The sequence below is a fragment of the Xenopus laevis genome, chromosome 5L, assembly GCF_017654675.1.
Source record: "Xenopus laevis strain J_2021 chromosome 5L, Xenopus_laevis_v10.1, whole genome shotgun sequence".
Taxonomy (NCBI): domain Eukaryota; kingdom Metazoa; phylum Chordata; class Amphibia; order Anura; family Pipidae; genus Xenopus; species Xenopus laevis.
Window position 1 is genome coordinate 11,661,646 of NC_054379.1, and position 13,009 is coordinate 11,674,654.

General features: G+C 37.0%; 1 protein-coding gene across 1 annotated transcript in view; it reads left to right on the forward strand.

Moving 5' to 3' along the window:
• The window catches only part of ppp2r5b.L (protein phosphatase 2 regulatory subunit B', beta), a 65,848-nt gene that overhangs the window by 50,630 nt on the left and 2,209 nt on the right, over positions 1 to 13,009 (forward strand). The window contains 4 exon segments of the mRNA NM_001093031.1: positions 1,445 to 1,498; positions 7,805 to 7,855; positions 8,879 to 8,998; positions 10,084 to 10,211. Of these exon segments, the coding sequence (NP_001086500.1) occupies positions 1,445 to 1,498; positions 7,805 to 7,855; positions 8,879 to 8,998; positions 10,084 to 10,211 (353 nt within the window).

The following is a 13,009-nucleotide window of genomic DNA, read 5'->3' on the forward strand; positions in this document are numbered from 1 at the left end:
GCATGCTAACCGTATATTACTTAAAAATGCTAGGACACAGCATACAAGGCATGTTATTACTGCCATAGCTTTAAAATATAAACCAATTCTAAAACAAAATCAAAGTTCGACTAAATAAACCAAAACAATAGGAAAACCTAAAACCACTTACATATGAATTGAACCCGCTGTTTAGTTAATTATGAATTGTATTTAACAGCTATTAAAGTATTGTTCTTACAAACAGTTGCTTCTGCCACATCCTCCTTCATAGAAGCTCTTAAATCTGATTTGATTATCTTAAGTATTTAAAGTTATTAGGAGTCGGAGCCGGTACATTATTTGGCGACTCTGACTCCAAAATTGCTCCCAACCCCAAGACTCTGACTCCACAACTCTGGGTAATACACCACATCACCAGGTTAACTCTGTGATACACCGTGTTGAAACGTGTTTTTATAAAGCTGTGTTATCAGTGTGTAGCAGAGTGTAAGATTCTACTATAATTAATGTGTAAAAGCTGCATAAATTTGCACTCAAAAATATATGTGTTACCTGCCCCAACTTGTCCCATTGACTTTAATATGAGGTTGCATAAATCATCAGTGATTCAGAGTTTCTTCCACCCACTATTAATGCTATTATATGCTTCACATTTTTTTAGGGCTCTCTTCCATCACTTTCTCTAGTTTTATATATCCTCATTAGAGCAGAAATGCGAGGCAGCAGTACTTTCAGATGTATTTAGAGGGACAGACATTAGTATACTTGGTGCTTAGGGGAAATAGCCAGCTCTTATATACTTAGGGAAAGGCAATATGTGAGGGGTTCTAAGTCTGCTAGAGATTGTTTGTTCTTTATTTTTGTTGTAGTGTCATATTAAAGGGGTAGTTCACCTTTAAGTTGACTTATTATGTTATAAAATAGCCAAGTGTAAGCAACTTTTCAGTTGGTTCTTCTGACCCCATCTAAAAAACAAATTCTCTGTAAGGCTACAAATGTTTTGTTATTGCTACTTTTTGTTACTCATCTGTTCAGGCCTCTCCTATTCATGTTCCAGTCTCTTATTCAAATCAGTGCATGGTTGCTAGCCAACCAAGTTGCTGAAACTGGAAAGCTGCTGAATAAAACCTCAAAAATACACAAATAAAAAATGAAAATCAGAATATGACTCTCTACGTCATGCTGAAAGTTAACTCAGAGGTAAACAACCCTGTAATCATTTCCGCAGCATTCATTGCAGTAGACACTTGTCAGTAATGTGGGGCATGTGTAAAGACATCTTGACTTTTTTGCTGTTGGTTTTTATCTATGCCTCTATGGTGAATGAACCACTGCAATGAAATGATGTGACACAGAGTTACCAATTAGCCTCCCTGTTTTAATACAGTCTACTTAAAGTGCTAGAGACTTGTCATGACATTCTGCTAATAGCTGTTTGTTTTGCTTTCTCTTCTGATTGCAGCTAGCATATTGTGTTGTACAGTTCTTGGAGAAAGACACAGCTCTCACAGAGCCAGTAAGTATTGTTGCTGTATTTTTGTGTACAATATATACAGACCCACTTTTTTTTTTTTTTTTGCACAAAGCCATGGCGGTACATTTTTATTTTCTAGAGAATATATCCGGTTAATAGATCGATAATGTAAACAGAAAAAAACGCACTCTCAGTACTTATATTGAGCAAACAAATGGTGATTAATTCAACGTTCCGGCTCTACATCGCGAGCCATCTTCAGAAAGTGATGGCTGTGCACAAATACAATACAATTTAAACCCTAAAAAGAAGCATCAAAACATTCATGACGTGAAAGGTGGGCAACGTATATATCCTTAGTGTCATTCCTATGCTTCTTTTTAGGGTTTAAATTGTCTTGTATTTGTGCACAGCCATCACTTTCTGAAAACAACTTGCGATGTAGAGCCAAAACATTGAATAAATCACCATTTGTTTGCTCACTACAAGTCCTGAGAGTGCAGTTTGTTTGATGGTTTATATAGATGTGTATCCCTAGATATAGATATATATGTGTATCTCTAGATATAGATATATGGGTGTGTATCTCTAGATATAGATATGTATCTAGATATATCCATCATTTTAAGAAAGATGGCCAATTCACCCCTGATTGTTGGTCCCAGGCCCAATTTTGCTCAGGATATGGGTGGTCAAAATGGGAAAAGATCTGCTTATAACGCGAATTTGGCAAACAAGCAGATCTTTGTGTACGGCCATTTTTATCACTATTTAGTTGGGAATCCACACCTGATTTCTATGTATCCCAAGCCAAAGGGACTTGCCCCAGTTCACAGGCAATCAGCATAAACACAGTTATATCCAAAGATATGTGTCCCCAGGCTTTTTCATTGGTAAAAAAATATAATTTTATTTAAAGTTGCAATAGTTTTAAGTTTAAAGTTTGGATACATACTGACCCCACACGGTCCACCTTATGCGTTTCGTACCCACCGGCATAGGTGTCTCAGCCATTTTTAGACTCCTTGTGGAATCAAAAACCTTAAGGTAGTGCAGTTAGTTTAAGCAAACTACATATATTATTTTGCCTTCTCAGTCTTTACTGTTCTTCAGAATGTCATGGATTGATGCTATCTCAGTGCATAACTCCTGGGTTTTGCTCATCTATGGTCCTTGATATAGACCATGGGTCCCCAACCTTTTTTGCATTCACATTCAAATGTAAAAAGAGTTGGGGAGCAACACAAGCATGAAAAGTCCCTTGGGGTGCCAAATAAGGGCTGTGATTGTCAATTTGGTAGCCGCTATATGGACTGGCAGCCTACAGGAGACTCTACTTGGCACTATACTTAGTTTTTATGCAATTAAAACTCGCTTCCAAGCCAGGAATTCAAAAATGAGCTCCTGCTTTGAGGCCACTGGGAGCAACATCCAAGGGGTTGGAGAACAACATGATGTTCATGAGCCACTGGTTATCATTAATATAGACCGTTACTGAAAGGAGTACTATACAAATTCAACATGTAGACTGCAACATGTATCCAACATTGTGTCCATTTAAATAGCTATGACTTTTCACCCCAGCATTAAGTAGTTGCTCTTTATACATTGTTATCCTCATTTGCTGGTGGTCAAATAGTGTTAGTTTCCCTCTCTCCAACCAGCGCTTCCCAGTTAAGTTACTTCAGAATTGTAGTATCTCTGACAATGCACAACATTTATTTGTCTTTTTGGGAAACGTCTGTGCGGCCCCTGGGTAGAACAAGCGCTGCTTTGTCCAACAGACTCAGACCGTACATTTTTATACCTCTTCTTTGACAGATCTTTTTCTTTGTTGATGCAGGGTCTAGTATATAATCCCCATATCTGCACACATCCTTAATCAGTTAAACTAATTACATTCTGTCATGGCAAGCAGTCATTTTCCCAGTGGCCATGTGTTTTGGCCACACAGTTGTTTAGCCCAGTTTGCCCATGTTTAGATGGAAGCAATACCTCCTGTCTGGGAGAAATAAACACTGACTGAAAGAGGTAACAGCACTCCCATTCTATAGGAATAAAACTGCCTTTATTTTCACATACGGCCAGGTCTTTTTTCAAGCTGACAAGTATCATTTAAAAGGGAACTATAGTGAAAATTAAAATTTTAATATAAGCTTCCTCATACTGAAATAAGAAACTTTGTAAATACAATCAAAATACATATTCTGCATCCTTTCTGAAATAATCAAGTTTATGTTCACTATCCCTCTCTCAGCATCTGTTTCTCTTAATTCTCTCTTCATGCAGCAGTTGGTGTCAGATATTCATTGACAGTTAGATCCAATAAATCTTATAGGGGGGCTCCTTTCCTAGCAGATGTATTAGAGCTCACTCAAATAACTAATTCTGACACCCAACTGCTACATGAAGAGAGAATGAAACAGATGCTGAGAGAGGAATAGTGAAGATGAACTTGATTATTTCATAACTGGTACAGAATTTTTAATTGATTGTATTTAGATAGTTTCTTATTTCAGTATGATGAAGCTTATATTTAATTTTCATTTTCGCAATAGTTCCCCTTTAAGAACATTTACAGCTTCCTTATATATTCACATATCACATTGTCCTCTAGTGGTACACACATCGCAATACAACATATTTAAAATACTTATTACAGGGTTCCACCAATCCGTCATAGCCTTATTCAAAATCAGTATATGGCATAACAGAACTCGGTAATATTTATACGTGTTACAGGAAATTAATATGCACTTGATTTCTCATTCCTAAGAATTGCATTGCCTCAATATTATTTGTATATATTGCAGATATATAATACATAATTTCAGAATCGTAACAATTAAAAGAAAGCCTTCTTGATTTGGCTGTTTTATATACAATGAATAGACCTATATTATTAATATATATAAAACTAAACCCTACCCAGAAAGAACATAAAGGCCCAGGCATTCATGTACCAACTGTTTCTTGTTGTTGGGGTTCAGCATTCATGTGAGGAATACACTACAGTCATTAGAGGGCTACTTTTCAATTTCATTTTGACTATTACTGTGTTATTTAATATATTCCTGCAAACAACTCCTCCACCCCAGCTTAATTGGAACATTTTTAATTAATGGCACAATAAGCTATGATTTGTCTTCTCATAAAATCCTGGTAACTCCTACTCCCAAACGTTGTTGTCTAAATTGTATATTTTATTTTCACCTGTTCTCTGTGTTTGCTTAAAGAGACCTGTATCCATTTCCTAAACTCTTTCTCGTTTTTTATTTTTTTCGTTTAGTAGAAACAAATTTTTTTTTAAATTTTTTTTGTTACTGGTCCTATACCGTTCAGCAGGGTTGAGCTGTACTAAGAGGTCTACAGATCTCTTGGGCAGGCTGAGGACATTTTATTCTCTTGTTGGGACACATTTGGCCCATGGGCCTCCCTGCCTTAAAGGAACAGTAAAACCAAAAAATTAGTGTTAAAGTAATTAACAAATGTTCGCATGCACCTGTAAAAGCTGTGTGTTTGCTTTAGACAGACGGCTATAGTTTATATAAATAAGCTGCTTTGTAGCCATGGGGGCAGCCATTCAAGCACAGGATACACAGTAGATAACAGGTAAGTACTACTATAGTTTATATAAACAAGCTGCTGTGTAGCCATGGGGGCAGCCATTCAAGCACAGGATACACAGTAGATAACAGATAAGTACTACTATAGTTTATATAAACAAGCTGCTGTGTAGCCATGGGGGCAGCTATTCAAGCACAGGATACACAGTAGATAACAGATAAGTTCTGTAATATACAATGGGATTCATCAGAACTTATCTTTTATCTCCTGTGTATCCTGTGCTTGAATGGTTGCCCCCATGGCTACACAGCAGCTTGTTTATATAAACTATAGTAGTACTTATCTGTTATCTACTGTGTATCCTGTGCTTGAATGGCTGCCCCCATGGCTACACAGCAGCCTGTTTATATAAACTATAGTAGTACTTATCTGTTATCTACTGTGTATCCTGTGCTTGAATGGTTGCCCCCATGGCTACACAGCAGCTTGTTTATATAAACTATAGTAGTACTTATCTGTTATCTACTGTGTATCCTGTGCTTGAATGGCTGCCCCCATGGCTACACAGCAGCTTGTTTATATAAACTATAGTAGTACTCATCTGTTATCTACTGTGTGTCCTGTGCTTGAATGGCTGCCCCCATGGCTACACAGCAGCTTGTTTATATAAACTATAGTAGTACTTATCTGTTATCTACTGTGTATCCTGTGCTTGAATGGTTGCCCCCATGGCTACACAGCAGCTTGTTTATATAAACTATAGTAGTACTTATCTGTTATCTACTGTGTATCCTGTGTTTGAATGGCTGCCCCCATGGCTACACAGCAGCTTGTTTATATAAACTATAGTAGTACTTATCTGTTATCTACTGTGTATCCTGTACTTGAATGGCTGCCCCCATGACTACACAGCAGCTTGTTTATATAAACTATAGTAGTACTTATCTGTTATCTACTGTGTATCCTGTGCTTGAATGGTTGCCCCCATGGCTACACAGCAGCTTGTTTATATAAACTATAGTAGTACTTATCTGTTATCTACTGTGTATCCTGTGCTTGAATGGCTGCCCCCATGGCTACACAGCAGCCTGTTTATATAAACTATAGTAGTACTTATCTGTTATCTACTGTGTATCCTGTGCTTGAATGGTTGCCCCCATGGCTACACAGCAGCTTGTTTATATAAACTATAGTAGTACTTATCTGTTATCTACTGTGTATCCTGTGTTTGAATGGCTGCCCCCATGGCTACACAGCAGCTTGTTTATATAAACTATAGTAGTACTTATCTGTTATCTACTGTGTATCCTGTACTTGAATGGCTGCCCCCATGACTACACAGCAGCTTGTTTATATAAACTATAGTAGTACTTATCTGTTATCTACTGTGTATCCTGTGCTTGAATGGCTGCCCCCATGGCTACACAGCAGCTTGTTTATATAAACTATAGTAGTACTTATCTGTTATCTACTGTGTATCCTGTGCTTGAATGGCTGCCCCCATGGCTACACAGCAGCTTGTTTATATAAACTATAGTAGTCTTTCTGAAGCAATCCCACACATATAATGCAGTGTTGGTCTGCACTGGTTAAATTGCTATTACTTTAAAAAAAACTTTCATTTTTTTGATGTTACTGTTCCATTAAATGAGAACTCTGCCCAAAGTAAATGGAATTGCTATTGAAAGCAGTATCCGTTTATATTCCGTGTAGTGCTGGCTCTGGCTAAAATGTCAGTGGGTTTTAATGTGTAATGTATAACAAGTGAAGCTACAGTATACTGGTGCTTTAAAATTGGCGTGTTTTCCCTATAAATAAAATGACTCCTGCTTTGCATTGTTTTAATACTGGAACCCACCAAGCAAACGGTGCAAAGGAAGACAAGGAAGCCGTGCACTGTTATATGTATTTAGCTTAACAGGAACTGGGGATCTGCCTCAAGGTCAGCAGCTGTGATCATTGGCATGGATTTCATGCTCAGCCTACTCTAAACAAACACTCATGGCATTTAATATTCCTCTAATGGGGATGTAGGATTTTTTTCTTTTAATTTAATTATTATTTGTATTTATTTTTTTTGGTAAATATAACATCTGAGCGCAAGCAGATTTAAAATATGAAGCGAAATTCCAATGTCTATTAACGTACACATGCAGCTAGAGCTGAAAACCTTCACAAAATCCCTGTGACCTAAACAGTATAGTTCACCTCGAGGAAAGAACAGCCAAAAGCAACACTGGGATCCTGAGCTTAGACAGAAAATGCAATAAAAAAGGTTTGTTTTAATTTCAAGTAAGCGGCGCCGGCACGATAAAATGCGTCCTGTTTTAAAAATAGCCGGGCTAATGATAGGAGACATTTGTGCCACACATTTTGTGCTTTAGTTGTAGTCTTCTAGGCTGTATCAAACACAAAACACTTTTATCTTTGTTTCTAACCCTTGCTTTTCAGGAAACCTTTCCTGCATATTATATTTTATGTCCCAGACCTGCAGTACCTAGACACTAGGGGGTAAATTTATCAAAGCGTGAAATTCCGCAGCTCTCAATTCATTTCTATGGGATTTTGAAAGGCGTATTTATCAATGGGTGAAAGTTCACCCTTTGATAAACGCCTATAAAAATCCCATAGAAATGAATGGAGAGTGGCGGAATTTTACTCTAGTGGCGGAACTTCACTATTAACTTCACTCTTTGATAAATATACCCCAAGGTATTGTTTACTTAAAATTGTGAGTTTGTTGCTTAAACATTTTCTCTTCTTTTTTTTTTTATCCTACAGGTTATACGAGGATTACTGAAGTTCTGGCCAAAAACATGCAGCCAGAAAGAGGTAACTATATAACACTATTACTGTAATTTACTACAGGTACTACAGGATCTGTTAACTGGAAAACCATTATCCAGAAAGTTCAGAATTATGGAAGAGCCATTTCCCATAGACTCCATTTTAACCAAATACTTAAAATTTTTAAGCATTATTTCCTTTTTCTCTGTAATAATAACAATCCCTTCTATTTGATCCCAACTAAAATATAATTAATCCTTATTGAAAGCAAAACCAGCCTATGAGGTTTATTTAATGTTTATATGATTTTCTAGTAAACTTAAGGTATGAAGATCCAAATTATGAAAAGATCTGTTATCTGTAAAACCCAAGCCCCCAAGCATTCTGGAAAACAGGTACTATACCTGTACAGGTATATATCTATTATCCTATATCTATTAACCCGGAATGACTGGGATCTGGGGTTTTCTGGATAAGTGTCTACTAAAAATTGTTTAAACATTAAATAAATCCAATAGTGCTGTTTTGCCACCAGTATGAATTTATGCAGCTTAGTTAACACCAAGTACATGTTACTGTAGTAGTATTATTATTAGTATAGAGAAAATGGACATCATTTTCACATATTAGAATTATTTGCTTAATATGGAATATTTGCTTTATGGGAGATGGCCTTCCTCTAATTTGGAGCTTTTTAGATGGTTTTCCAGATATTGGTATTTTAGTCAAAACTCACATTTTCGGGTTAAAAAACTCGAATTTTTCAAGATCCATTATTCCTGAAAATAAAATATCTACAACCTGTCGAGGTCATGTAGGAGTCCATGTCAGAGTTCCTTGATGATGTTAGTTTTTTTGTTTTTTTTTGGCCGAAAACTGGATCAGCTCAACTTTTTGATTTTCACTCACTCACTGAATTGAGTTTTTTTCCATTCAAGGTTTTTCTTAAATAAGAAACGAGGTGCGAGTTCATTTGAGTTTGAGGTATAAAAAAAAAACTCTTAACATTCAACCTTTGATAACCCCATAATGTACTTAATCGCTTCTCCTCTTTTGTCTTTTTAATAGGTGATGTTTTTAGGTGAAATAGAAGAAATTTTGGACGTAATTGAGCCAACACAGTTTAAAAAGATTCAGGAACCTCTTTTTAAACAAATATCGAAATGTGTGTCCAGTTCTCATTTCCAGGTGGGTAAAAGCAATACTTTATCGTATAAAGGAAAGAGCTAGATAAAGGGCTGCACTTTAAATATTTGCCATATAGCTGTGCTCGAAGGATTCAGAGCAAATAAAATATAGTTCTAAACCCAGCCTATGGCCCTCAGCTTTTTTTATTAGCAGTGTGTTGGTGTTTGTGTGTGTTACTAGATCATTAACAAGGGCTTAATAAATCTAAATAATCCTTTAGTTCATCAGCAGAAGCTCCATGCAATAAAGCTGGAGCAGCTGTACCAGAGCTTATAGGATGTAACTCTCATTTGCAGCTTCCTGAATCTGTATTATATCTCTCCAGTCCCATAAGCACTTAGCATTTGGCTGGAAAAGACAGACATGATATTTCTATACACTTTAAAGGAGAACTAAAGCCTAACTAAAGAAGTAGCTAGAAATGTTGTACATTATATTTTGGGCATCTGTACCAGCCCAAGGCAACCACAGTCCTTTTGCAGTAAAGATCTGTGTCTCCAAAGATGCCCCAGTAGCTCCCCATCTTCTTTTCTGCTGATTCACTGCATATGCTCTGTGCTGCATTCACTTACTGAGCTTAGGGAGCCACGCACAATATACAGTACACATAGAATAGAAATGTCACAATATAAGGCTGATTAGTAATTAATACAGATAATTACTACATGGCAGCACAGAAACCAGTGCAATTAGCATCAGAATTTAATAATCAGCAAACCTGTAGCATCAGCTTATATTACAGCCAGGGAAGCTCATTTTCTGCTGGATAATTAGTGACGAGCCCTAAGCTTAGCTTCTCAACAGCCAATCAGAGCCCACTGAGCATGTGAGTGTCACAGACACTTTCCAAGATGGTGACCCCCTGTGACAAGTTTGAAGTCCTGGATCATTGCTGCTATTGACAAGCTCAAACTTTAGGCTGATGCAATAATTTTCCTATATAAAATATGGAATTTTTAGGCATATTCATTTTTAGGGTTTAGTTCACCTTTAAGTGATAGAGAAAATCTGTGCATATATTGAATGGAAATCCTCTCTCCTTTGGAAAGAAACATTTTTTTAGCTGCATTGTGGATGTTTTTCAGGTGGCAGAACGAGCCTTGTACTTCTGGAACAATGAATACATTCTCAGCCTGATCGAGGAAAACATTGATAAAGTTCTACCAATCATGTTTGGTAGCTTGTACAAAATCTCCAAAGAACACTGGAACCCGTACGTAAAGGTTTTTCTCTAAATTGGTACATTTATTCCACACTCACAAACGTCGGTCTCCTTAACACTATTACCCGAGGCAAAGATCTGTTTCCAAACGTATATTTTGTAGAATTTGCCTATTTCCCAAATGCATATTTTATTTATATTCATGATCGCTGTTTATTGAGAGATACAGAGTCGCTAAAAGAAAACGAGGGAATGATTCATTAAACCTCTTACTATTTCCGTTACACAAATATAAAAGCAAACTTTTAAAGGAATGATATTAACACTCTGTGTTAGTAAAAGGATCGCACGTCTTTATAGACTTCACACTCTGCTAAGAAATATATACTTAAAGGGCAAGTCAACCCCAAAATAAAAGTGTGCTTAATAAAAGAAAACCTAGTTCTAAGCAACTTTCCAGTATACATTTATTAAAAATGTTCTTTGTACAAACAATTTGCTACTGAAAGCAGCATTTACCTAAATTCTGGTTGTTCATTTTTAAAATTTGTTGCAAAAGACAGGTCTGTTAATGAGCTGCCTTGTCTTACATGGTATTAACAGTCTGAGCCATCAGTGCAGAGAATAGAAAGGAACAGTCAAGAGCTACTTTCAATTGCAAAACATATACAAATAACTTAAAGGACATGTTAAGGCAAAAAATAAAATCCCATTTTTACTTTCTTTAATCAAAAAGAAACCTATCTCCAATATACTTGTAAATGTGTACCGTTTTTATAAGAAACCTGACTGTATGCAGTGAAATTCTCCCTTCATTTACTGCTGTGGATAGGAATTGTCAGACGGTCCCTAACTGCTCTGCAGGGAAACAATCATACTTATGTACAGCAGGGGGAGCCCCCGCCTTACTTCCCAGCCATGCAGAACTCAAGCAGCTTTGTTTGTTTCCCTGTAGAGCATCCGGCGACTGTGAAGAGATTTGTATTGGATTTTATTTTTGCCTTTACATCCCCTTTACTGTTTACAACTCCAGCTGTAGGGACAAAGATCATGGAGTCAGATTTGAACTGGGTTTCTATTTGGCGGATTATTTTGCTGCAGCCACTGGTTCTGCAGAGTTTGGAGAAAGTTAATATTAAACGATACAAAAACTATAAAATCCACATTAGATTACATGACAACACAGGACCCAGTGCAGACTGTATATTCTGATTATTAATGAGTCTTGCTGTATACGCTTCTGGCAGATATTCTTTGACTTGCGCTGTTTTGATAATTTATGATGATCCCTAAACAGCCCAGACCACACTGAGCATGTGCACAGTCTTGGTCTTGCAAAGATGTTTAACAAAGTTACAAGATGGTGACCCCCTGTGGCCAACTTTGAAAGCATAAATCATTTATTTGATTAGACTTGTGGTGCAGAAAGTTCATGTTTATGTTTAGTATACAAAATACAGCATTTCTTGCCTTATTCTATTTTAGACTTGACTTCCCCTTTAAAGCGATAATGACACGTTCCTAGAAAAATCATGTGGAATGTGCCCATATCTAGGAGGTGCTGCACGCTGAATATTTGCAACTCAAAGCCGCCCCCAGCCTCGTGAACCTTCATTGACCCGACGCTCTGACACAGCTAACGGATCTTCCGCGTTTCTTCGGTGACGCTGGGGACGGAGCTATCCTTCGATAGGCTGCAGTCCATTTTCATTTGTGATTAGCCTATGGAAGGATTGCGCCTCCGCCAGGCCATTGTCACTGAAACAACACAGAAGATCATTTAGCAGTGTCTGAGGGTCGGCTTAATGAAGGGTGGGGGCTTTTAGAGGAAACTATTCGGTGTGCAGCATCTCCTAGATATGGACATGTTCCTATGATTTTTATACGAATGTGTTTGTATCGCTTTAATAATTAGCAGACAAGTAGTCAGCACGACATTCACTTTCTTCTTTGGATAGGTGAATGTTCTCCAATGGCCAAATTACAAATTGGTGGTATATGTGACAATTACTACATATATGCAACCTGTTATCAAGAACCCATCATCCAGATCTGTAGCTCTGAATAACCAATAAACCATCTCCCATAGACTCAATTTTATCCAAATTATCCAAATTTTTTAAAATGATTTCCTTTTTCTCTGTAATAATAAAACAGTCGCTTGTACTTGATCCCAACTAAGATATAATTAATCCTTATTGGAAGCAAAACCAGCCTATTGGGTTTATTTAATGTTTACATGATTTTCTAATAGTACTTAAAGTGTGAAGAGCCAACGTATGAAGATGCAAATTATGGAAAGATACTTTATCCGGAAACCCCAGGTCCCGAGCATTCTGGATAACAGGTCCCAAATCTGTAGTAATTGTCACACATACCACCACTTTGTAACCAGATTATATAGTGAATAAAGTACCCCCTCTTGTAAAATATAAGGATATTATAAGTTACCGAGGAGTTTCATGACCATATAAAAGTACTAGGCCGAAGGCCGAGTGTTTTTATACAGGTCATGGAACTCCGAGGTAACTTCTAATATCCTCTTATTTTGCAACTGGGGGTACTTTATTTATTATAATACACAAGTTTCAGTGAGTCATGTGACAGAAATGACATCAGAACTCACCGTTTATAACTGATGACATCAGAACTCACCGTTTATAAGGATATAATTTACAGGATATTCATGGCTTTTGTGTATTATATAAGATTATATAAGCACTACAAGGAAGTGGGGATGCACCAAATAAAATTCACAATTTGGGATTCGGCCGAATCTTGGTGAACGATTCGGGCGAATTGTATTTTGCATATGCAAATTAGGAGCAGGAAAGGAAAAAGTGGAAAAA